This window comes from Hyalella azteca, unplaced genomic scaffold (assembly GCF_000764305.2).
Source record: "Hyalella azteca isolate HAZT.00-mixed unplaced genomic scaffold, Hazt_2.0.2 contig9610, whole genome shotgun sequence".
Taxonomy (NCBI): domain Eukaryota; kingdom Metazoa; phylum Arthropoda; class Malacostraca; order Amphipoda; family Hyalellidae; genus Hyalella; species Hyalella azteca.
The window spans coordinates 63193-91179 of NW_025939678.1; the positions used below are offsets into that span (position 1 = coordinate 63193).

Genomic DNA, 27987 nt, shown 5'->3' on the forward strand with positions numbered 1-27987 from the left:
TTGGTTTAATTGGTTATTGTCTGCAGTGGCGCACAATTTGGCTTTCATTCGTTTTTTTAGATGAAAGCGAGTGCGAGTGCATACACTTGAAAAAAAAACGCTGAGGAAAGCCCTGGTTACTATGCAGCTGCTTGGAGACCTTTTACGGGAAGTTGTCGAGTGCCAATAATTTCTTTCATTTGTGTTTCAAGGAAAAAATAACTTTGAAAACCGGGATGTGCCGATGCAAGTCATTTTAATTGATGTGCGACGTATTCAGTCGAAGAATACATGTCAAAAAAATTCGTCTTATTGTAAACCATTCGATTTCGAGCTTAGCGCGCATACGTTGAATTAGATCAACGTCATGGATGAATTTTGTAATATTAAACTATTTTATTATACACTCTAAACAAACCTTAGAAAATGCAAATTTAAATCAAACCTCAGTATCACAATTCCACTTATTGAAATCCCGCACAAGTTGTGCGCGCTTATAAACTTAGAAAAAAAACTGATTAACAATAAAATATCTCCTGTAGGACATACCGGTGTTTAGCTAATTTATTCACCAATAAACTGTTAATGATGATACTGATTCATTCAACATTGACGCCGGTCGATGCCTGCTTGCGGTGACAATGATGGTTTCAGCTGGGGCCTGTTTATGGATTATTATTATATATTTATTTTGGCTGCGTACCAAACGCTCACTGGTACGGAGAGCGAGGCTAATGGGGGAGCCGTAGTACCTACGTTGAATGATAAGGTCGTTGTTTTATGCGATATTGAGGATTGCTTGAACGTTGTGCGTTATACCTGACGACTGACGAACGTTGGTACACTTGGTTGCTTGTGGTATGCTAACTGTAAAATAAAAATGTTTATAAAACGATTATTATTAATCATACGTGTGAGCGTTGCTTGGTTTTGGCAACAGTGATGATTCAGTGACCAGGGGACTTTTAATGGATTTTTTGCTAGATTTATTCAACATCGGTTCCGTGATAGATGTTCAACACTGGTAACTAGACTGATTCAGTCGCCAACAATTAAAATGTTGGTATAATCTCACTGTAGACGTGCTGTTGATAGTTTCTGAATAAATCCCCATTAACCTTGAGTGCGAGCTTAGTGTTTGTAACAGCACTGTTGCAGTCACCAATGAAGGATATTGAAGTATAACTCACCCCTCCCCCGAGCGGCGTGGCTGGATCGCTCGCTCGGCTGCGTAGACTCTCGGACAACTCGGTTGCTGTTGTCAGGCGCAGCAGCGGCGCAGCAACAAGCAGAGCGCGCGGGTCGAGCTGAGTCAGCAACGCCTGTTGCTCCTCCCCCGTGGCAATGTTGTAGTTGTGTGACGCATAACTTGGAGGGGAACCTTACAATCCCATGAACTGTGCCCTCACAATGACGATTTTGATTTACCCTTAAAATTTGTAGGTACCGTACGCAATGATGAAATTGATGGAATTCTTCTAGATTTGCGCAACTCAATTTTAATATTGATCAAATGACATGGACATCTTACAGGATTGTTTCGACATCGTGATGCACAACTTTTATTATTGTTTCGACATCGTCATTGCGTGAATGAATTCTGAATAAATTGTGTCATTTGGGGCCGTGAAATTTCTTTTATTGAATGAATATCTATTTTAAATGACATAATCAGCTCACGATTAGAAGCGTGGTTAGTATTTTTATTAGTAGATCAAATTGACTAATCTTATTTAAATGTCAATTTCGCTGTTGTAATTTTACTCTCGCTGTGATTGCCCAAACTGGCAAACGTCCAAAAAATTTTATATTAAAATAAAGTATTTTTTGTGTATTCTTATGTTGAAATCGCTTCAATATACATGCTAGCAAATGTTCTTAATACTCGTTGTACCGTCATCAGATTTATTTTTCATCTAGAAAGGGTAGAATCTCCAATGAATAAAATATGTAAGAATATATATATTATGTTCTTACTATGTTCTATTTTATATATGTTAGACGGTGGCCTTTTCTTTATGTCTCAGGAGATATTTTTGGATCGAACAAGGAACCCAGCTGGATTGATATTGAATATATGAACCTCCGTTCCTAGAATTCCACCCTGGAGGGCGGAGCTGTCTTTGAAATTATGTCCCAATTCGTCTTAGGGTAAGGAATATACAGTCTCAGGAATCATATACGAAGTCGTCTTAGTTGGTGGTTTAGTCTCTGAAATCGAATCAGAATTTTTGTGAGATGCGGTCTCTGGAATTGCATGCTAATTCATCATTGTTACAGATGTGGTCTAAGGAATTGCATCAGAATTCCTCTCACTGGGAAGTACGGTTGATGAATGAAGTCGTTTCAGAATTCGTCGTTATGGGCCGTATAGGTCTAAAGCCCGGTCCACACGCTCAGTTTTCACAACGATTTGTCTGCGCGGTTTTAAGTCGGAATGAAATCGTTACAATTTTTAGAGCGTCCACACGGTGCAGACTTGTCTGAGTAGTTTGCTCAGTTTTGCGCGATCTCGCCATGGAGACGTCTCGGACAAATTTACGGCCGGTCTCCCCAAATTCGGTGAGCATGGAATATCTCCCAAAGTAATGATCGTAGCTCGATAAAACTTGGTACACGTATTCATTAGGACTTAACGGTGATGTTTAGCTCGTGGCCATTTTTAAAATTTCACCTTCATTCGTGAGTTATATGACGAAACGTGCCGAAATTTGCAGTGAGCATGACATTTCTTCATAACTACTGTACAGATTTGAACGAAACTTTGAATATATGAACCTAACCTCCCAACGGCTATGTTTAGCTCGTGACAATTTTTTAGATTAGATAAAGCCGTAGAACTCGCAAACGAAGGCAAAATCGAAAAAAATTGTCACGGCTAAACATTACCGTTAAGTCTTAATGAATACGTGTACCAAGTTTTATCGAGCTACGTTCATTACTTTGGGAGATATTCCATGCCCATCGAATTTGGGGAGACCGGCCTCGAGTCCGGCCGTAAATTTGTCCGTGACGTGCCATGGAGAAGGCAGTATTTTGATAAATTTTGGCATTATGACTTGTCAAAAAAGAGATTGGATCATTTACGGAATGCGAGGAATTAAAATACAAGGCTTGTAGATGTCTTTTTCTACAGTTCCAGATGGAATCGATTTTTTTATTTATTCCCAATTATTTACGGCAAATGCTCAACTCATTTTACAGCTGTTTCTCTGTTTGCGCTTTCATCGATTTCTTTGAATTTTTCTACTAAGCCCTCGTATGTCTCCACCTTTTTGTCCTGTTACCATAATCCTTGAATTTTACTCGCCAAATGCAAGAAAAACTTTCGTATAGAAGAGCAATAAATACCCGAGAACATTACCGAAGGTCCGCCATTGTCGCCAGAATCGTTGAAACTGAGTACAAATTGAATCGGAAAACTGTGCTACCGTCCACACGCTCCGACTTGTCTGCGCAGTTCATCGAAATCTATGCTCTGGAGCTCAGATTTCGATGGAACTGTGCAGTTTTCCCGCCGGCTCCAAAACTGCGCAGTTTTCCTGTCCACACGCAACGTTTTATCTGCAACGATTAGAACTGCGCAGACAAATCGTTGTGTAAAACTGAGCGTGTGGACCGGGCTTAAGGAATTGTGTCCAAATTAGTTATATAGTGGTAGGTGCGATCCCTGCAATAGTAGTATTCCTCTTTGAGGTAAGTACGGTCTTTGATATCATTTCAAATTCATCTCTGTGTCTCTGAAATTGCATACGCACTCGTTATTGTTGTAAGTGCGATTTCAAAAAATGTGTCAAATTTTCTTCTGTGTCGAAGGATCCGACTTGTGGAACTTTATCGAACATGTTATTATCATTGTACAAATGTTATAATTATTATTGCCTGTGAGATTATTTATTCAAATTCTGTTGTTATTGTGCCACTCGGTCATGGGATTATACTAATTTTGTCAGCAGTCAAACGAGTTTGAATTCCTGTAATTTTGAAAATCTATTCACTCTATATTTTTTTTTGTAAAATTTAGTCTCATTAACATGCCCGGTAAATTGATTGTTATTTTATCTCATCGCGTGTCAGGATATGAACATTGTGTGAATTTGATTTAAAAGCAATGCATCCTTCCAATTAAATATTTCCATCGTGATTTTGGAACAAGCTGCATCAAAGTTGCACTTATCATTTCTAATGATGCACATGGCGGGTAATAGTGCTAACATTTTCTTTATATGGCGCCCAGCTTCTGCCAATCTTTACATTACAAAAATAATTACAATGGCTATATTACAAAATTAGAATAATCGCTCATTTACAACGCTAAAGCTTATGCCAAAAATAAATAATCTCGCAATTTTAATACGTTCGTTTATTAATTGAGGTACGTTCCAAATCTATCATATAGAGGAGATATGAATTAGCTGTGTAATCAATTAGCACCCATCATGTGGGTATAATTTCCTAGACCTGATCTTTAACTGAAAATTAATAAATCCATTAAAAACTATGATCAGTATTCGAGTACAATCTGTGTTGATTAATTGACTTTCATTCTTTAATTGACTCTTTCATAACTTTTATTGACCAATAGGCCTGTTCCTATTGTTACCAATTCTTACCTATTGATTTATTGAATACTTCCAGGAAAAATATCGGTTGAATTATAATTTTATCGTAATTTTTACAAACATCAATATTACAAAATTACCAAGCAGTGTCTATTAAGTTTGTAAAATACTTTGTCTTACAAGCAATTTGGAGTAGTAATGGTTTCTTTGCTTACTGCGAATTCAAGCGACGGTGTGTATGGTCCGAACCATCATGGATGATTCATCAGCACATTTTTCATTGTATTCGATTGCAGTATAAGAGGTCTTCTTTTGACGCTTCCTTTCGCACAGATAAACTTCCCTGACCAGCAAATTAATGCTCGACGTCTGCTTCTCGGCTGGATACCGCGCCCTAAGCGTACATGATTTATAGAGGGCGATGCATCTTTCAGCGTTAGCTTTCGACGGATCACATTCGCCGCTTAGTCTACGGGACCACAACGCCACTTTACCTGTGCGTGATGTGACCGACCGGTCGTCGTTCTCCAGAAATCTAGCCATAGTTCGAATTCATAGTACTATTGACTATCTTTATCCATGAATATAATTTCTAGAACTCTAAGCTTTAATTTCGATCAATAATTGTAATTATTTTGTTCGATTACCAAATAAATGGCAATGTAAAGTGCATTTGCAGAGTGTGTCCCAGAATATATACTGATACAAGAGCTACTCGATCAGCACTCAACCAACTATTGGAATTGATCATTTGTAAAAGCTGCTTCATTTTTCATGAGATTACTACTTAGAGTTTTACAAAGTTTAAAGCTAATCTTATCTGTATGTGTGAAAAATTACTACAATACATCCCGTGCGAGTTGGTTCGCCCATTAGAATATCGAATTTGCCTACTGTCTTCATAACATAACATAGTGATGTCGGCGCTAAAGAGTAGGCCTGATGTGACCTGTCGCCGAATCTTGAATTTTTCGTGACTTGTTCATTATAGAAGATCTAAATCTTGTAATTTTACCGGATATTTTCAATACTGACGATAGTTTGAAATAGCTACTAGACTCCTACCGGGTTCGATATGGTGCTAGGCATTTCAAATATGAACATTCATGCAATACCTGCAGCGGAAGTAAATTTATTCAAAGCATCAATAGTAATCAAACTTCCAAAATACCTCAAATGACCATCGAATTCAACGCTAATCTCATAATATAGAATTCAGTGAGAGAATAAAACTTAAAATTACTGTCACTTCGTGATGTTTATTGTTTTCGTACTCGTATAAATCATTCTCTATAAGTCACGAAGCATTCAATTCAGAGTGCCGTTCTGATGATTGAGAAGCGCTTTGCATTTCAGAAACTAATTTTACACAAATCGTGGGTAATTGAGACCCAGTGAGCAAATCGTGCGTGAATTGTCGATTGAAATTGAAGTGACAGTTCTCATGGCGCGTCTGAACGAAGAGTTGCTTTTCGGGAATTAAGCGAACTTTCCACTTCTAATTGTTGTGCTCATTTTAATTACCCGCTTACAGTATATCTGTCACTCGAATCTTGGCTTTTCGCCGAATTCATATGTGCAGATGTTGAAGCAATTTCGACAGGCAGTGTTAAACTGTTCGTGGAGCAGCTGTGCCTAATTTGGTGTCTCTGACCGCTTGAAAACTGAACTGCGTTTTCTGAAAAATATGTCGAATTCACAATCCCGGGTTTCTTGTGAAATTAAGTAGGTAATTCTTATTTGAACGTGAAATATGATCATGTCTTTTCTGTTGCAAGCTTTGTTTTGAGATTAGCCATTGGCGTCGTGATTCACGCCAATTTAATGAAACGCGAAATGAAATCTTGGACAAATTTGATCGTGGTGTGTACTAGAGTGTAGTTAAATCTTTTTAATTTATTTATAAAGGATTTATTATATTCAAGTTAAGCCTTCTATATCTGTGATGAAGAATTTTGTTCAGTAGAAGCTATGTGAGCAAGTTCTGCTGTCAATTTTTCTGTAATGAACGCTTCTTTTATCGCATTAATGAATACGTATATTTTGCATCTTGATTTAAAATGTTTGAAATTATTTTTTTGCGACGGAAACTCAAAATGGGCTATGTATTACAGGGTCCGCCATATTTCTTATTTCTCAATGAAAAAACAGTTGAATTAATTTAGCATTGGATGAGCTAATGGACAAGAACTGCTTAAATAATTCTCAAACGTATTTATTCAATATGACCACCCCTATTTTCAATGACTGCCACGAATGAGGCTCGAAAGATGCCAGCACATTCTGGATCTCATTGAGGATGTCACGCAGCCCACCTTGGTGTTCAGTGACGAGAAAAATTTTGACTGTGAACAAAGCGTTAACCATCAAAATGACAGAGTTTGGAGTCGGGATGGATCTGTGGCAACCAGAACAACAACACGACGTCAAAATCCCATGTCCGTGATGGTTTGGGCCGCGGTAACAGCCACTAGGAGGTCTCCACTCGTTTTTGTCCCCTCAGGAGTGAAATTAAACAGTCAACGATACATTTCGGACATTTTGGAAGCTGAGTTGTTACCTTGGGGTCGTAAACACTTCAACAACGGCTCATCATGGAGTTTTCGACAAGACTCTGCCCCATCATATGGTTCAAACATGACCCAAAACTGGATTCAGGGTCACATCCCAGCGTTCATTAGCAAAAGAAGCCAAGATTTCAATCCATTGATTTTTCTTTTCTCATTTAAGAGATTAGGGTCTGCAGAACACCTCATGATTCTTTGGATAGTTTGAAGTCTAAATTGAAATGAGAATGGGGCTAATCCCTTAAGAAACGCTGCGTGTCTTCCGTAAATCTTTCCAGCGTAAGTTGGAGGCCGTCGTGAAAAATATTGAATAAAAATGTACAAGAATTGTTTATGTAGGCCTTGACCATTAGCTCATTAAATAAAATAATTAATTCACCTGTTTGTTTCTTTGAGAAGTAAGAAAAACGTGCGATGCCATAAATATGGCGGACCCTGTAAATTTCACTTCCATTAGACACTTGGCCATTACTTTATTCATTACAATTGTGAGTTTGTAATCTTTTAATTGACGTAAGAATGCATATTTTCTCAAAGTTCCATCAAATATCTATATTTGCCACGCTCCTTTTATAATGTAACACAAGAGTCGCAATCGTTCTCTAGGAATTTATTTATTTTATTGGTACAAGAATTGAACGTCCATTTACCCTCACAGCGAGTTCGTCCTGTATGACTATAGAATTAGGCAATTACCATCCCGCGGATGCCGTGTTAGTTGTTAGTACGTGGTGAATTTACAGAAGTACTTTGCTGCCGTGAAAGTAACCAACGGGCGGGTTTATGGAGATCACTGAGAATCAGGCTATCGAAGCGCCCGCCTACCACTGGCTGCAGCAAAATCCCCAAAAGGCCATAATTTCAGCAAATTTCTAATAGAAGTGACGCACCAGCATCTTTAAAGTCTTCGCTGGACTTCCTGTATATACATATACATGTATCGATGTATGTTCTATGTGAAAAATGTATGTTTGTCCAAAGCGTTTCGCTGGAGCCGCTGATAGTTATTGTATCATCCGAGTAATTAACATATCAGCGAGAGATAACATTTTCGCCGCCAGACCCGCTTATTTTTTTCACATTTTGTCACATAAATATAATTATGGTATTTTTCATATCTTTGGCCAAATATTAAATGGTCGAATTGAACTGATAACTATCGTTGCAAATCAAACAATGACGGCAGCCATTCGGCAGCACACATTTGTATGAGCAAATCTTTGTTTTGGTAATAAGCATTTAGTTAATTCAATTCCTACAGATGTATTGACCTCCGTCAATATTATTCGTATCTAAAAGCCTGTTACATACGGCACACCTAGGACCATTTTTTCGATCATCTCAATATCATATGATTATGATTGACTTGATTCTCGAATAACAAATTACACATGAATTTTAACGGTGAGCCTAAATTTTTACCTCTGAAAATTAGATCCTACGTCTGGAGCTGGCATTACAACCTACATTTTGATTGGCTATTGAGTTTCCGATATTTTTATCTTTGAGTGTCTGATCGCAGAGGTTTGATTGCCTGGTCTCATTTGAATACACTTAGTTTTTCAAAAAGGATATTGTATTGTCGTAGTTATTTATAGTTTCCTGTGAAGTGAGTTTCGACTTTTATATATACTGCTTTCTCACCTGTAAAAAGAAGCTGTATGGAAAAAGTTAGATAATGCATTTAGATAAAAAAAAGATGAGTGTATTTGATATAATTTCTTGAAGTGTAAATTTTTCTATCTGTATGTTCTGTATACTTTACAATAAAATTAAATTCAGCTTCCATCTTGCTGGCTATTTTTAACTACCAAAATGGACACGTGCGTCCTTGCTTACTGCCGGTGGCTGATGTTCGAGATCAACTGGCTGCGCGTTTTTCTCTCACACGACTGCCAGATACTAACTAGTACGTACAGTCAGCCAGACGACTGCCAGACTTGAACACCTACAGTCAGGCAAGCCTCGCGGCGCATGCAGCCAACGCTGGCTGCTCAACTGCAGTGCATCGGATCATATATAGCGGCGGCAACAACGTGCACTGCATTGGTCGGCTCAGTTGCTCGCCGAGCGTCAATGGTTGTGGTGTGTGTGCGCTCTCTCTCCTCTTCCTTGTGACTGCCACTCTGAATTTCTTCTGACCGCGTGTTTTTCTCCAGAATTTCATAAAGAAATTGATATAGATTATGATTTTTTGAAGTGAACGAGCACATATTATTGAATGTATTGCACAATTAAACTTGAATTACAAACTTCCTTGATTCGTCAGTTCCTGCCTTAATTTTGTTACCGAGTCTACCTTAGACTAATTTACCAGCAAGACGCAAAGAGATCATGCTTACAATTTTTATGAAAAATGTGTTGAAAAGCTTGTGGGTAATATTGTCTTTTTTTTCTTCGCCTTTATCAAATACCTTCGCCTTTATCAAATTAATCAATCCCATAACTCGTACCACGATTCCGATTCATGAATTTGACTAGGCCTACATTAATAATTCACAATAGAATTACATTGGTACGTTGATCTCTTCCATTACTTAAATTGGGAAGGCAGTTTAACTTTGCTGTACAAAAGTGCGGGTCTGCGGGATTTCAACCGAAATCTTAACCACTTAACGCGCTTTACAATGGTGCTTCACCTAAGTTTTTCTTAGCCAACCTAACTGCATGTTGTTCTCAGAGAGTGTCAGTGGATGCGTTGTACTCTCGTGCTACGGGAATATTAGGAGTGTTTGATGTGGGATTCAACGTCACATTTTACCAGGTCTGGCAGTATTTGATCCCTTAGAATTTTTTCACTTTGAATTTGTTCCGTTAATCTATATGGCTTAGTTTGTGTTATTCTATATGACTTAGCAAGTGTTTGAGATTATTTTAATTAACATAATTAACAGAAAAGTTTTTAATTAATTATGTGAAGCTCCGGAGTAAAATCTCTCGTGTCTATGTAGAGCTGATTAGAGTAGAAAGTACGAAGGTTGATTAGGGTGTGATTTGGGGGAGAATGCGAATAGCAAGATATAGAGAGAAGTGGTTGTTTCTGTTCATATGGGGGAAAAGTCGGGGTTGTTCAGGTTAGAATTTAAGCGACGCTACCTGGGGGGTTGCGGAATATGAAAGAAGCTGGGCATTCGTCAAGTAATCTAGAGTCAGGCAATGAGTCCAACGCCAACAACTGAGCGGCCGCGGGGTTTAGTCGTGTTGGTGTCAATAGTCGGGTAGACTGTAGAGGTGCAACGACGGTATTGTTGGTGCAAATACGGCCGCAATCGCAATGTGTGCGTGAATTAGTGTCTACGCAGTCGTAATAGTCAACAGAACTGCAACGGATACCTACAGGATTCCGAAAACACCCGCGAATGCCTAGATACGCTCTAAAGAAGATTACGAAGAGACAACAGTGACCGAATTAAAACGACTCGAGTTAGTCTACTTAGAGGGGTACGGACCCGGTCAACCGGGATTGACTTCACCGATGATCGGGAGTCTGTACGAGCATCGCCGTATCAAGAACATCGATGAGGCGTTTCATCCTAACCAGCAGCAGTACGGTCACCTTGATCATCAGCAGTATTAGCACGGCGACAAGCTTGGAGTAACACCATCGCAGATGAAGACAACGCCACTACTCCTAGGTACGGTCGTCATATCAATTCTACTGTCGACCGGCCGTGAAACGTCAAGCTAAGCGCGGAGATTACGGTAGTATATACGTGGAGCAAGTGACGGCGAAGTCGACCGGCACTGTGTCCGGTGTCTCCGTTCCCGGATGACTCCGGAGTACCAGTTTATGGAAACTTGAAAATTAGACAGTTCTTTTATTTTAGGAGAGGCGGGTATTTTAGCAGAGAGTGGCCAGTTTGTGTCAGAGTTGTACATAGCTATTGACACTGACTGTCTCCAATTTCTGGTCTGTGTCTGATTTATTATTTCAGTGTTATTTCGTGCATTGACGATAACTCCGCTCAATTTCTGTACTTAGGCCTGTTTCGGGTTTTTACAATGTAGGTCGTGTTGCATCTTTCCATGTGTTTATATTCTTCCTCCTTGTTAACTTCGTTATTGACGGATCGAGAACCATCACTTGCCATTACAACCACTAGGGCCGGAAAACCTAACAACTAAATCATTCGACTTCCTCTAAAGAGAAACATCGATATGAATATCATCCTCTCCCAATTTTAAACGTAATCAGAAAAATTAAAAACCCTTGCAGTAAGGTTCATGCTTTTTTTATTTTTTCATTAATGCTTTGTCCTTGGCTTGGTGCTAGTTCACTGTTCGTTTCATAAAAGTTAATTATAATTGTTTCAAAAACATTTCACAGTTCCAAAAGCATTTTACCTTCAGCAAGTTTATAAAAAAGCAAGTTTATCTTTAGCTAAAGTTACAAAAATTACTTCTATGCACAACTCATCTTGGATAGTACGGTAGTTATTTTAATTTTATACCTTCTGTCACATCGCCTAGCAAATTACGGACCAGGCACTAAGTCCAGCAGCTATCTCAATCAATCGTCAGTTATGGAAAGATCGGGTTCCAAAGGCCGGATCCCTTGTTAATTAAGTCACGAAAAGCACAAAAATCGGCAACAGGCCATATATTGGCCTATTTCTTCAGTGCCGACACTTCTACTCTATTCTATCACTACTGCCTGTCTGAGGTCGTATGGTATTTCGCGTTGCTACAGGCTTCCAACCTAGAAAAACCTAGCTATAAATATATTAATATATATAAAATATATATAATAAATGTGTATAAAACCTAGCAAAAAAACAACCTAGAAAAAACGCTCTTTTGCAAGATCAAACTGGGCCAGGACGACCCGAACCGTGGCAAAAAGGCATCAGTAGTTGTTTGAATTGGCAAGGATTTATCTAAGAACAGGTTTAAATTGTCTTAAAATTCCCGATTGATAGTGAATGAGATCTGGATTAGCAATCAAGTATTGATGGGTTTCATCAAAGCGGCTACTGCGCCTTTAATGGGAGAAACGTTCCACGAAACTCTACGGAAATTGACGCTGTCGCTAGCGGTCAAGCCAGGTAGCAAAACTGCAGTTGATTTCTGGCATTCGTGTGTTAGAATAATCCCAGCTCAGTGCAGCAAGGCGCCTCACCGCAGATCTCGCGCCATTTGCCTGCGGGTCTCAGGTATGAGGCAGCGTAGGCAGGATACCCTGCACTCTTCTTCTCTGTCTCTCGCGTGAGGGTGGAGAGGAAGTCTCGTGCTAGCGACGTGGTATTAGCGGTTCCTCGTTTTAGTTTCTCTTATCCTGTGAATTCTTCCAGGATTTTAGATATTTTTTAGGTGATTTATATTTTATGCTACTTCTAGGTCTGCAACAACATCCAAACGGAATGTCAGGGGCTAATTAATTAGCATTCAATAATGCATTTTATATTAATTTTATGGAGTATCTAAATGGTGTTAGCAAGTTTAGCGCTTCAGGAGGCTACTCCACAGTAGTGCGCGAAAATTTAACATATTCAAGCTAGTTTTGCAAAGTCGATTGAAAAAGAGATGGTCATTATTTAAAGGATATTTTTTGAAGTATTTTGATATACGTACTATGTTTATTACAAAAGCTAAGGTTGCCTTACAGTCATATCTATGTAGCAGTTTTTAATGGGTTTCGCGACACGCAGTTGAATGCAGCTAAAAATTGATTGAAACCAAATACAAATATTCTAATTTAAAAATATTAATGTGGGTATAGGAGCTATATTGTTAGTGTAGGTATAATATAATGCACGTAGAAATGCGTATTTGATTTTTTAAATGTTTATTTTCGTTGAAATAGCGAGTATTCAACAAAAATGTTTTTTAATGCAGGCAATTAATTACGTCTAAAGAAATGAAAGATTTTCTTATTGAAAATGAAATTCTAGGGTAAGTTTGACATAGATGTCTGATGTTAACAAATACTATAATTTTTGTTTTAAAATCTGTTGCTAATCGATGTTTCGATTCGAGAACCTATTCAACCTGTTTCGCAAAAACGCATTAAAATTTACTCTTATTTCAAACGGTTTAAACTTGAAAAAATATGTATTTTTCACTTCGAGTACCGTAAAACAGACACTCTTGGCTGTAAAAGTATTTCCCTTCCTAACAATCTTATGTCGAAGCGATCTGATTCTCTACTTCAGATAGAGAGCTCCGTGCGTTCTATTTGACGCCAATCGCATGCGACCACAATTTGTACGACTGTTGTCCAATGTACTTTCATGGCAATCACTTTCATTACTCCTAACAACAATTTTTGATTCTATAATTACGAACACGAATGTCCCTTGATATCAGTAACAACATCAAACGATGCTGAAATAGCAAACTCTGGTTTGCATTTGCTTAAAAATGTTTTTTACGACGTGCATCGGTGCATTAGGGAAAATTTAAATCAAATGATGAGAAAATTGCTGTAGCTGACAAGCAGGTGTGGTATGTATCGAAAATAGTCGTTCTATAATATTAGTCGAGACCGGTCCAGTAAAATCTCGGGATTTTTATGAAAACGCTTTCTGACTTTTATAAAACCTGCTGTTACTAGTTTGGAGGGTACCAATAATCGATAGTGAACATTCTACGTGAGTTCCTGCAGACATATTTATTCCAAAGTTACTTGTTTAATTAGTTAAGATGATATTCTTCATAGAAGTTAAACTGAAATCTTTCGATAGTTTTGAAATCATTTTACCTTCAATTTTATAAAAAAAATTATACTCATTTGTACCTGGCACTACGTTTGATATATCACGCAATTATACTTCCAGCTACAATCAAGATCATTAATTATTTTGATGCTTGATAAGCACGAACGAACTTTACTCTTAGTCGCTTGAGGTGCAGCTGTTGTATGATCGTTCGAACGCATCACTTGTCCGGTGTTTGCATCTGAAGTATACTGAACTAACTCCATTTGATCAGAGCGAACTTTTAGATGAAGGACAAGCACATGAATGATTCTAATAAATCGTGGCTCTAACACCTGCTTCTCTGAGTTCTTTGTTCATCGTGTGATAAACAGCAAGATGGAAAGAGGTCATATGAACGAGTCTCTGATATTGGTGAGTGTAAAATAAATTTTCAAGCTACTTACTATCTTATAGAATGATACGAGTTGTACGTTTTAATAAAAGCTTTTCCTGTAAATCTAACTTTATAATGACTTGTTCCGATTTAGGAGAAATTTACTGATGGTATTTATATTAATTAACTAAGTGCAAGAAACTATTGTAAATAATTAATCATACAAAACTGAAGTTGAATCGATCTACTGTCGCTAAGTTTTTCAGGCTGTTACCTGCAATCTTCAATGAAAGATATGTGTTGTAATTGACAAATTAAGCTGATATTATTTTACTTCGCGGATCACTTTTTAGAAGTCGTTCAAATCCTCACGCAACTTTCTGGCGGCACGTCGAGCTTTATATTTCCTGCGCGCGCGTCTGAGAGCGCCAGTGACGTCGATAAAATCGTTAAAAGCAACATCAGGCAACTCTGCGGTTTAATGAATTCCAATAATATTCATTAGGAATAAATTAGATTGGTCTGATAACTCTAATTTTGCGGAAGTTGCGTTATGTTGCGAAACTATTTGTCTTATAAGGGCACTAATTGCAGTCATTTTCAGCTACCATAATCCAAAATTTCGTTCAAAAATTTTTCAATACATTCATCTGATTTATTCATTTCTGATATATTTAAGTGGACTATTTGACCGTACACTGTTAGAAAAAACGGTGAAAAAACGGTCCCACTGGCATTCTAGTGGCCGGTCGCCCTGTGAAAATAAACTGTTTCGCCGTTTTTATCAGATGTTTCACGTAGTTCTAGTGTTAAATTTGAATAAAAACTGTGACACGGTGTTTCTTTTCACGTGCCGACCGGCCACTGAAACGCCGGTAATACCGTTAACGGTAATTTTTTTAACAGTGTATCTTCATATGCCTCATTTCTGTAAATTTCAAACCCTTGTGATCTGTAAATTGGTGTTAGAATCAACTCATTTACAGCAAACGAATTTATGCGAGTGTCGTTCGTGCAGTCGTGAGCCCAAGCATCTTCGAATTTACCTCATGAAGTTTATATTACTAATGTTACATAGCATAGATGCCGGTTCCTGTCTGATGATAATTTTTTTAAATGAGATCGAGTTGTTCTCATTTCAAAGCATAAAAAGTTATAGCTCTTGGGGAGTTTTATGTTCGTCCCTAATGCATTTTGGTGCGTGATGGAGTAAACTAAATGTTCATCATGAATGGTAGCGATTTAAAAATAGCAGGCAATAATTTTTGGTATCGTTTCAATAAATTAAACCTGACATGCGTTTATTCTTGTTTACCACAAATACTCTTTTGATTTCCCTTGACATGTGGTGCGTTTATTGATTTTTGTTATTCTCTTTTTTCACAATTTCGTATTATTTCTCTAATTAAATAATGTAATGTTCTATTTGATACAATTTGGTAGAATGTTAAAAACCACAATTTATAGTCACTGCGCAACGATTTTTCAAAAATTTTCACTGAGTAAATCCGAATTCAAATTGAGAATTTGGCATAAGCTTTGAAGAACAGATATATAAGGATTAATAGATTTGAAGATACATGTATATACTATACTGGGACCCGATGTGCAAGAATAGATCTTTTGGGATCCATGACAATTTCCAATCATCGGGATTTGACGACACTTCGCTAAGACTAAATATTTAAATATGTTGAAGAATTATACCCGATGTTCCTTGTTCAGAACGTCTGCATGCCGAGACAGCGAGGCGGGGGAGCGAGTCCCAGCACGAACAAGAACATGCGCGTCTCTGGGGAGCAACCCGTCAAGAAACGAAAGCAACACTGCACTTTCTGCAAAAACCATGGCATCATTAGGTGCGTGCTTGCGTAATCAGAAGATGCTTGCGACATTTAGTGATTGATTGCGACATCAGGTGGTACTTGCTTAGTCTTGTAAACATGAGCTTAGTCTTATAAAGATCGATTAATTTAGACATATGTATATGTAGCTAAAATTTGAACCATTGTTTTTTTATTGAGCCCGTATATAGAATGGCGGTATTGCCCCTAGTCAATATTAAAGCCTCTGTACTTGTGTCTAGGTGTTCAATTTTCATATAGATGAAAATTTAACGTAAACTAAATTAACTAATAAATTATTAACGTATTCAGTAGGAAGAATGGGCACGTATGCAAGCACAAGGACTGTGAGTGCCTCCTCTGCCAGCTCACGACGAAGGCGCAGGTGGCGATGCGTCACCAACAGGCGTTGTGGCGTCACCAGGGGCGTGAGATGGCCAAGAATAAAAACTTTCCTCAGCATGGGCTCACCAACAGACAGGTATGACCGGCCCTGGTGAATTAATGTGCAGGTAGTTTCCATAAATAAATTGTTAAATTAATTAAATAAAATTTAGAAAAGCANGCGAGGGTGGCGATGCGTCACCAACAGGCGTTGTGGCGTCACCAGGGGCGTGAGATGGCCAAGAATAAAAACTTTCCTCAGCATGGGCTCACCAACAGACAGGTATGACCGGCCCTGGTGAATTAATGTGCAGGTAGTTTCCATAAATAAATTGTTAAATTAATTAAATAAAATTTAGAAAAGCAGTGGGCTGGAGCAGAAGAAAGAATGCAAAAATACATTAAACAATCAAACGGACTAAACAATATTTAGCATGTGCAATGTATATAATATACGTTTAAAAATTACTTTTTAAAACACTTCTCTTTAACTTCACTTCATGTTGTTTGCTTGTCTGTCCGCTACCAATCTTATAATCGATATTTAACCCACTTCTACCTCTCCAATCGATCTGAAATTTGGCACTCTTGTGTAAAGTTGGAGGCAATGCATGAATCAATTGACAGAATAAATAATTTTGAAAATTTCTCAAATTTTATTTTTAACGTAAAAAAAATTTGAAAAAATAATTTTGTCTGCTACATATCTTAAAAACGCTATTTAACACACTCTTACCTGTGCAATCAGTTTGAAATTTTGCATACTTGCGTGAAGTTGGAGACAATGCATGATTTAATTGACGGAATAAATAATTGTATAAATTAAAAAAAAAATTTTTTTCATTATTAAAAAAATTAAAAAATTTCAGATTGTTTGGACAGGTATAAGTGTGTTAAATATCGATTATAAGATTTGTAGCAAACAGACAAACGAACAAACAACAAGAAGTGAAATTAAAGAGAAGTGTTGTAATAATAAATAATATACGTTTAAAAATTACTTTTTAAAGACAACACTTCTAAAGAATCCAGTTTTTCCAATGTTACAGATGTACAATGAATTTCTAATTTTATTTTTGTATATTAAAAAAATCATTTTTTTAAATTTATTTTAATGAATAAACTTTTTTTCAAAATTATTTATTCTGTCAATTGATTCATGCATTGCCTCCGACTTTACACAAGTGTGCAAAATTTCAGGTCAATTGGACAGGTAAAAGTGTGTCAAATATCAATTATAAGATTTGTAGAGCTCAGACAAAATTATTTTTTCAATTTTTTTAATATTGAATTTTTTTAATTTTTAAAATCATTTATTTTGTCATTTGATTCTTGCATTGTCTCCAACTTTACGCAAGTGTGCAAAATTTCAGATCGATTGGAGAGGTAGAAGTGTGTTAAATATCGATTATAAGATTTGTAGCAAACAGACAAACGAACAAACAACAAGAAGTGAAGTTAAAGAGAAGTGTTGTAAAAAGTCAAAGCGTGCCAGAATAGCCGAAAATAATATTTAGATTCACAGTGAAATGAATTTGTTCGTGTCTGGTCGAACAAAAATTTTGAAAAATTGTCAAGTTACCATAATTTCCAGCAGGTCAAGTGATTGCAGTTTATCAATGTAACAAAATGATTTTCAGTTGTGCGATAAATGCCGCAACCACGGGGAGTTCTTCAAGAAGCGTGGCCACAAAAGCGACTGCAAGTTCGAGAAGTGCGATTGTCCACTCTGTCAATTGACAGACAAGCGTCGGCTTGTCATGAAGCATCAGCAGCGAGTGCGACGGGCGAATGTGACGGCCAAGGTAAGCTTTTGGCACGTTAATATGAACATGATAGTCTGGTTATATTATTTTCGAACCTTTTGGAAACAAGGATTTGATTATCAATAATTTTATTTTGATGGCTCTCACCAATACTTTGCCCTTATGAAAATAAAGTTGTTCATATATGTTACGAGTGTCGTGTGAGAATCGCATTATATTAAGATGCACAGCAATTTAGAAAATCAAGTTAATAAGCTTGATGGTGCGCGTACAGTGAACAGTATGGTGCTAAATTTATGGTGCTAGATAAATTCTTTATTTCTAAGTTCACAATTAAATAACAGTAACACGGCATAATCATTCAAGATTCCTTCATACGATTTTATATCCATGTAACCTTGTATTTCTAAAAGGTTATATGTATACGCAAGTTACATGTATATATCTGCATATTATATGTATATCACCTTGCATTTATCTTATATTTCTCATATTTTCACAGTGCATTTATTCTTTAAGTTAGCGATTATTGGACTGAAGTGTATTATTTTCAGCCGCTATCGTGCTTAATTGCTTAACGTCCTTCGTTTCACTGTACAAAAGTTGTTACGTCTACAGGTGATCTCAAGTGACGACGAAGACAGTAACAGTGAGAGCCACGAAGGAGCTCAACAGAACGATGGTGCTGAGGCCTTAGAAGGGTACGATGAGGGAAGCAGTGAAGAAGCTATTGCTGGGGCTGTAAAAGCGGTCACGCTAGCAATTGAAGCTTTACCCAAACATTTTGGACCGTTTTCTCCCTCAGGCGTCGTTTCACGCACAAATAAAAGCTCTGCAGTCAATCGGGCCTGTCTCAAGCATAGAATCTTGAAAACAGAGTTTACTCTCCCAAGAAAAGTCAACCAAAGCGAAACATTACAGCCGCCCGTCACGACAAAATGTAACGTTCAACAATACCTCGAGCTCGGCCCTAATTCTTGGCTAAAACCTGACAACAGGATGTCTCCACCTGACAGCAGGACCTCTCCACGTGACAGCAGGATGTCTCCACCTGACAGCAGGACCTCTCCACCTGACAGCAGGATGTCTCCACCTGACAGCAGGACCTCTCCACCTGACAGCAGGATGTCTCCACCTGCTTCGGTCGCTTCTTATTCCATCGCCAAGTATTCCCCTCAAACCCCCAAGTATTCCCCTCAAACGCCCAAGTATTCCCCTCAAACGCCCAAATATTCTCCTCAAACGCCCAAGTATTCCCCTCAAATGCCCAAGTATTCCCCTCAAACGCCCATGCCTAGCCAGTCAACACCTCCCCTCTTCGAGGTGAGTGAGTTTTGGTTTTCGAACCATGTATTACTGTGAGGATATTACATATTATTATTCTATGATATTAGTTACAACATAACATATCCATTACAAAAGAATCCGGCTTCAAAATAGGTCCAGTCAATCTCAGATGAAGAATAAAGTCAGCATAGTCGTAATAATCATCACCTGACTATTTATTTATGTCAATCTCACCTGACATAATTTGAAGCCAAAGATTTAGTGTGTGTAAGTTATCATTGCTCCTTGCAATAATAACTCGCAGATCGCAGTCGTAAATCACTTAAAAATTTATTATGCGTATGAAAATTTTATCACGTATGTTATTTTATCACGTATGTTACCGGAATATAATTTCTAAAATAATTTGGCTGAATCCCGTAGTATCTTTGCCTTTAGTTTGATTAATTTTAGATAACTAATTACTTTATAAGTAGTCGTGCCATTCGCTCCTTATCCACGCTTGTTTTTTTAAATGTCAATAGAAAGGAGTGAAAATAAAATACGATTTCTCTTGCAGGCAACCGCACCCATCAAACAGGAGATCAAAGACGAAGATGGCTGGCCAAATGCACCCGTCACAGAGCCAAGCCTCATCCACTCTCATTTCCCGACTGCACTGCCGCCTCATACAGGAGCCCCAATGTTGCTTCCTCCTTCACACTCGACGTACCTGAACCGCATGCCACCATTTTACCCGTTGGTGTCACAAGCAGACGAAGCCTGTGCCACGCCACAGATGTTCTCGCCTCCTCGAGGTAATATGCCTCCGATGTTCAGCAGTGCGCGCTCGTTCTTGTTTAAAAAGTCGCCGCAATCGGACTACAGTTCCATGTCGAAAGCATTCGACTCGTGCAAAAATCGCAGCATTAGGGACATGCGTGAGGGCTGCCACAACTATGAGAACGACAGTGGCGTCGTTGATCGTGATGAGTTCATGTACGAGAAACTGTTTTCTCGCGGAGTAATCGGCCACCCCCGAGAACGTATAACTGTGCGAGACAGCATATCTGTAACTCAGACTGCTCCTTCCAACGCTCTTGAAGGGCTTGATTACTTCGCCAAAATGCAGCTCCAAAGGCAATTTCCTGAACATTTTGCAAGGATTGCAGAACAAACTTATCCTGCTCACCCGCCAGCAAGACATCATCCTCCTTTGTCTGCTCCTCTGGTTGGTTCTCAGCCTGGCATGGATGCGGCGCTGCACAATCCCATCCAGCCTTGCCCTGTGCGACTGTTGCCACCGGAGCTGAGGTGGCCACTGGACTTCTTGCGTTACCCGAATCCCATATCATTGATGTATCAAGACCCGCTCCTGTCATATAATCCGATGTTCTTTCCTCGCTCCAACCGGAATTCACCCTAGCGGCTTATTCGAATAATCTGTCCACAAGGAATGAAATAATTTGCTGCATGACATCACGCTTTTTTAATCCCCCTTGGTTCAGAATTATCAGCATATTTCTTCAACTTTCAATTCTCTTAGGCTGCTGCATGGATTTTATGCTGCTGTGAAGGTACTTATTTGAGAGCGTTGCACTTCAAACGTGCAACGCTCGACGATCGTTTAGGTGTGTTTATGTTTAATTCTTTGTCCCGTCTGGAAAGTTTTCCCCGCTAAGAAACAGTTGCTGTAAAAGAAATAATTGCTAGGAAGTAATTACTGTAAAGTTTTATTACATTGGTTTCATGAGCCAATGAAAAATCTGCTGCGCATCCTGCATATTCCATTTCTGTGACGTGACAGCCATGGATGCTTTTTTGGTTTTTGCCTCGAGTTTCTATTTATTTCAGTCATTGCTTTAAATGTGCTTCCTATTTTGTGTTGAAGCTCCTACAATAACTCACGATGATGATAAATATGTACCTATATCTAAGACTTTATTTCTGATGTGTGTTTTATATCTCTTTTATTATAATTGTTTATGATGTGGTGTTCGTGGTTTGTAATGTATATATAGCGAGTTTTTATTTATAGTTTTAGTTTTATAGTTTATTTTATAGTTTTTTACTGTAGTTAACCGTCAAATCAAAATTTTCCAAAGGAAAAAAAATAGTTTTTAAGATTTTTGTTTCCCTTGTTTATCGCAGTTCTTAGAAATGTGAAATGTAGGGTCTGATTAGTTGCTCAGAAAATAAACATTTTCGTGCGTATAGTGGCAACGAGCCCTCTACAACATAATGAAAGCATAACCTGAGTGGATGGGGTGATGCTGTGACTAGAACCTGGGGGTATTTCAGTCTTGAGTTTGACGTCCAATGTCCGTTTATTGTAATGGGCTCCTCTGAGTGGTTTTTTTAATGATGTCTCTTTAATGGTTTGTGATTTCGTTCTCGTTTCAAATCCCTGGACGAGAGAGCTGCAATACTGACGAATATTTGAGATGGTGCTCACGACCGAGCAAACCTATGCAATTTTCCTCGATCTAAAAATGAGATCAATAAAATTTACGGAATCTATTAATTCACGAGTCAAAGATTTAAGGTGGCAGTGACTTTTTGACTTGAACGTTTTTTTATTACAAATGGCATTGCTTTAGCTTGTGGTGACATCATTGTTTTAGTTCAGGAACGATTTCAAACGGATGTTGACCATGAAATTTATTTCTTTACCACGCAAAAATTTTGCTTTCATCGCAAATTGCTTACGATGTTTGTGATAGATATAGATAGCTTGAAAATTTGGTGCAAATAAAAAGCAACATTTCATACACCATAAAAAATTAATATTGCAGGAAGCATATTTTTACAACTAATTCCTACAGATTTAATTGCCAATTTTTTTGTTCAATCCAATGAATTTAAGGCATTCAACGATAACATTACTTTTTAATGCTAGTTGTAGTTGTGTTATAATCTAATCACTGCTAATTCAACACTCAAATTAATCTGTGCAGTATTTGCACCCGCCATTCTAGAAATTAGTGTGATATTTTATTAGTCATTTTCTACTGGCCATGTTTGTATTCTCCCTCACTGGTGCATTAGAGTCGTCCGTTTCTTTCCCTGGTAACCAAATTTTAGGGAATGTGGGGAGCATTCCATCTCCTTCTGAAATACACGAATGTCACTATAACGAGTCTCCAGTTCAGGTGTTACGAGTGCATCAGCAATTTACACCAACTTAGTCTCAAAACTTGTGGGTAGAATGGTTGAAGTTTTTGCGCCACATTTGCCTAATTATTTTGGTTACCAGGGTTTGTGTTCGAGGCTCGCGGAAACTCGTCTCCCGATAGCTCTAAGCAGGAGGCATAACCGACTACGAGGAAATTAATTCTTTACTTTAACTTGTAATCTCTTGTAGTTTAGGGAGAAGCGGTTTCTTGAGGCTTCTTAAAGCGAGTTAGTGATTATGATGATTGCATAGGGCTGCTCGCTTTTGAACATGACTCAGTTTCAGTAAAGTAGATAAGTTTTACTTTGTTAATTGCACTCATTGGCGCATACGAAACAAGTCAGTATCCTATATTATATTATTTTTAGTCTTGTAGAGTAACCTACCTCACACCCTCAGAGAACAAAAGTGTCGCATTGAAAAAAGTTGGCTACCTATAATTCTGTGTAAGTTTTTGCATGTCTGGTATCAAACTCGTGTAAAATATTGCCGTTTTTATAATAGTGCCCAGCCAATTGATTACAAGACAACCTACAAGAGAAAACCGTTGTAAATCCTTCTGCTCCGGTGCGCATAACATCCTCTGTATTTTTAAAGCTTGATTTGATTATTGTCTGTACTCATAAATGTGCAAGCTCTGATAATATATTCACTCTCGTATTGAATATATCAATCTAATTTTATTAATGTATTAAGATATATTGAAAATAAGAATACATCTTTTATGGTCAATTAAACTGTGTGACTTCAAATTTTGTGTTCGTGTTGCATTAACTATTGAAACCAAAATTTTTGTTTATGAGCAGCGCAGACAATGTGAATTAACAGTCAACATAATTAGGGAATCAATTCAACACATATAATGGAACTTATCTCATCTGTTTGAATACGTAATAAATTAGGTTAGTGACGTGAAATGCATTGTTGTAATAGTAAAGCTTTGAGTGTCGTGAACAACCCCTTCTTTTCATAGAAAACATTTCAACGCATGATGACTATGTTTCAAGTGTACATTGTAGAAATACATGTGAATAATTATTTTAAATCGCAAATTTTTAAGATGTATTGTTCACTAGCTTGAATGGCATAGCAGCTTACGTAGTCTTCTCATTCATGATTGTCGTGCTTTTTACATTTGAACTTACAATACTGTTTACGTCGTTTGCTCTAAATTCCTCAGAAAAATGCATGATTGAAATTGTTACAAGATTTCTCAGCCCCATAATTATGCAAGAGCTTAGCTTGGTGTGATGCGTGCTGCTGTAGTTCTACTCGTAGAAAATAGCTCCTCTATACTCAATGGCAGCCTTTCGCTATAAGTCTTGATATAATAAATTGTTGTGAGGCTGTGATGCTTGTGGGAAAATAGTGTTATTTTTAATTGAATTGAAACATTAGCGTAACGAAGGCTTTGATTGAGGCTGTGATTTATAGAGTAGGGGTTTGTAGCGCGCATTGTTCATGAGTAAGATCAAGACATATTATTATTGTTGTATTGTATGACCTTAATTTTCAAACTCTACGTACATTATTTCAACGCATCATCTCTTCAACGCATCAGTCATATTTTGTAGTCGCCTCTTTAGTGAATGGTGTCAGCGAGATTTTTTTCTCAATCATCACTTGTATTAGTTTAAGTGCAATACGATTACATCGGTGATATTACAAAATCATCGTATTTAACGATATTTGACACGAGAGCATTCGCTGAACAGTAGGGAGCGTACACCTCTTAAACTGCAAAGAAGTTTGATACAAATTGCCCGCATTTTGGCACTGCAATGTGTCTGAACTGTAAATTAAAAAGATAGATTTAAATAATGTAGTAAAAATTTGTAACTTGACGAAGAAGATCCGTGAGAGGAATTTAGTTTCATTCATCGCGCATCATGACATCGCGTTTTTTAGCGGCACCAAATGAGAATTAGGTGAATTTGGTTTTTCGTTTTGTTCGGATGCCTGACACAACCTACTACTTAAACATCGAGACAGGCTCGAAAAAAGTTAATCTACGGTAGTAGTTATAAACACCAGGTAGCTATACACACCAGATTATAAAGTCAACGACAACGCAAGTGCATATCCTAAAGGGAATTTTGAATAAGTAAATGAATAATTTCGTTTCATTTCGCGTAAATTTTGGACTTATTTCGCATATTGACTGTACAGCTCTGTTTTAGCTTATGTTTTCATTTGCATTACTAACAATTTTTTTATTGTAATTTATAGATATATTTTTATACCATGATATTTTTAAAGGTCTTAGCTTACATGATGGTTCGGATCCCAATGTTCAAGTTTGAACGTTATATTAATTAATTTCATTCCTGTAACACTTCTCAGAATTTTTTAAAGTTGTATTGCGGACGCATCTCGTACTGATTTGCTTGATAGCATCACTTATCTTAGTAATTGAAATAGACATAACTTTCGCTTGAAATATGCTGGCAAATTTTTCCTGTATTTGAACTGTAGCCGCTTTTACGAACCGCATTGCAATGACGGTATAGAATACGAAATTTGAAATGTTCGATTTGATGCCGCGTTCATATTGTATGGACCCAAGTTTGATGCGTTCCTAACTGACGATCCTCGGTCTCCATCTCCCTCTTCAGCGCAGTATGCTATGGCGTATGCTGTTGCTGTGGCTGGACGTTGGCTTCAGGGTAAAGGCGCCTGTACAGGAGGCTAGTATTAGCTGCGTGTATGCGCTACAAGTTTCCACACTGCCAGTTTTGCCGGCTGAAAGCTTACACACGAGGAAAGTATTTGGTAAACAGTATTTTCGCCAAGTGCCGGTGCGTCTTTGAGACTTTGAAAGCCGCCCAGCGAGGTCTCTTAGACATGGTGGGATATGGAACGTAATCGGTAATGACGAGTTTTATGAAGCAGTTGGTGGCATAGTTGCCACTCTTGCTGTGGAGGTGAAACAACTTTGTAGATCAGGGTATACTGAGGGTGAGAGACCTAATGACGTCTCATTTAAATTTTTAACACTAATTTATTAATTTTTGTAGGAACGTTCATCTTGACGTACATTCCACAGTAGATCGTACTTTTGGTATTACTCTAAGAACATACAATATCATCTGAACAACTCTTAACGTTCTTGGAACCATCGTCGAAGGGACAAACATAGTTCGTAACACTAAAATCACTTGCACCAAGCGAACAGAGAGCAGCCCAGATACAAACATTACGGCTGCCGCAGCCCTACTGCCGATATTTGACACAGTGCTGCCAGCTACTATTTTTTGAAAAACCTAGATTATACCTCCGAAAAAACCTAGAATTGAATGAAAAAATGTAGATTTCTCCTAACATGTAATTCATAGTAATAAATAATTGTTGTTCACATAGGAATGAGTATGGATTTATAGGAATAAACACAAATACAATTTAACATGTTTACAATTTTTTATCAGTTATTTAATATATTACAATTATCATTCATCCTCATCCCCTTCGTAAACAACAGCTTTTTCAGCATGTCTTGCATTCACTAATCTACTTTCGTGTCTCCTGTAAATGGCTCTTGCAACTGACCACGTTTCGTCCACGTTTGTTTAGCGACGATTCGGTCTCGGGTAATTGTGGCTTTAAAAGTTGGTTTTTGAAGTCTTCACGTTATTAACTTGAGAGAAAATTCTCTCGACGCAGGCTGATGAATGCGGAATAACTGACAAATTTGTAATAAATTTTGATAAAATTTCAAATTTTGGTTGGCCAAGACTATCTTTTACAGATCTAAGGCTATGCCAAAATTGTGGAATGCTGACAGTTATGCTGTTCTCTGTGAGGTGTAAGTCCTTGCTTGGTTACTTTGAAGCTTCGGTATTCATCGTCAAGATCATTTAATTTATCTTTAGGCTCCTGGTTTTTGAACTGTGCCGCAAATGTTGCAATGGAAAAAGGTAAATAATTGCAGACAAAGCTTTTGGGTCTAAAATGTTAAGTTTTGCAATAATGCTTCTATCATCAATGGAAATCTGTGTTTAATTTGTATACACAATGCTACCAAGAAGTTCAAACAGTCTTTTCTAAATTTTCCGAGAATGTCATCATTAGACAGGGGCTCTTGCTCCAACACTGCCATTATTCTACCACTAAGAGATATATCTTCAAGAGGTTTGAATGGTTTGCTATAACTTGGATCTACATCATATAATTTTTATTTTGTCAAGCATTCTTCATTAATGAAATAGCTTTATATATTTTACATTCAGCATATACCATCGAGTGAAGGACAAGCAACCTAAAATGTTCAGATTGGCATTCCAATTTGAGTGCATTAACTTTCTTCAAAACATATTGAACAAAACATAGCATATATGTTTCGTGTCGCGACTAATTAATAAATCATAAATTTTACGATCTCCATAAAATTGATCAGTTTTTGTCTGCGATTCAAAGCAAAGAATCAAAGTATATCACTGCTCCAATACAACTGAAATTACATGCTCTCTCGACTGGGTAGTGAACTGAACGTCTTAATTTTAATTAACAGACTTGCCCGCGAACTGTACGAGTTCTGTACGAATTTGTACGAACATGTATTAGAAATTATAACAAGTAGAATTTCAGCTTTCTTGGCAATAAATATTAATTGATTTTTGCTTTCAGTGCATCATTCTAAAAAAAACTTAGATTTAGCTCAGTTTGTGAATTAAAAACATAGAAACTTAGCTGGAACCTCAAAAACCTAGATCTGAGTTTAAAAACCTAGCGCTGGCAGCACTGATTTGACAGTGTTGCAAACTTTTTTCTCGGCGAGAATACCAGATTGCCTAGCTCAAAATACCAGAAATTCTATTGTTTAAAAGCTGACTAATACCTGCAAATTGGATGAAGCTCAAAATACCAGAAATTCTATTGTTCAAAAGCTGACTAATACCTGCAGATTGGATGAAACTATGTGTCAGAAATGTTGATTAGAAAAAAGTAAATATTTTATCTTTTTACTGTGCATTTATCTAGCTTGAAAAATAATTAACCTAATTGAACACGTCATTCTTTTTTCCTCTGTTTGAAACATTTTTACACTTTTCTTGAGTTTGATTACATTGACACATTCTCCCTCTTTTCATCACTCATCACAGTGTGACACTTCTTCCTCTTCACTCAAGATGAGCAAGCCACGGAAACAGGTCATCTTCTTCTCGTATTTTCGTACATACTTGTATAGTACATTAATCTAACATTTCGAGTGTGATCACACAATTGCGGCAACACTTGTTACGGCTGAGCACATAGCTTTTGATCCAAATAGCAGACTGCAGTACCTTAGTTGAAATTCTATTTCGTTGCTTATTTTTCACATAGGTGACTTGTGAAACACTCGCTCCAAGAATGCACTGGTGACTGGTAAAAGTAGACAAGTGATGCAGTAGTCAGTCAGTTCCATGAATGGAT

At 37.6% G+C, this 27987-nt stretch overlaps 1 protein-coding gene across 4 annotated transcripts in view; it reads left to right on the forward strand.

Moving 5' to 3' along the window:
• Positions 1–21273, forward strand: part of LOC108681895 (doublesex- and mab-3-related transcription factor A2) — a 42384-nt gene extending 21111 nt beyond the window's left edge. Inside the window, exons 1-7 of one of the 4 annotated variants that reach the window (XM_047882083.1) lie at positions 13870–14178; positions 15866–15999; positions 16297–16465; positions 18009–18173; positions 18753–19132; positions 19217–19457; positions 19981–21273. In XM_047882083.1, coding sequence (XP_047738039.1) covers positions 14071–14178; positions 15866–15999; positions 16297–16465; positions 18009–18173; positions 18753–19132; positions 19217–19457; positions 19981–20826 — 2043 coding nt within the window. In that variant the 5' untranslated portion in view covers positions 13870–14070 and the 3' untranslated portion in view covers positions 20827–21273. Of the gene's footprint in view, positions 1–13869; positions 14179–15865; positions 16000–16296; positions 16466–16560; positions 16652–18008; positions 18174–18752; positions 19458–19980 lie in introns of those variants that run through there. The other 3 variants (XM_018170977.2, XM_018170978.2, XM_047882084.1) reach the window with 3 other exon arrangements.
• Positions 21274–27987: the final 6714 nt, after the last annotated feature.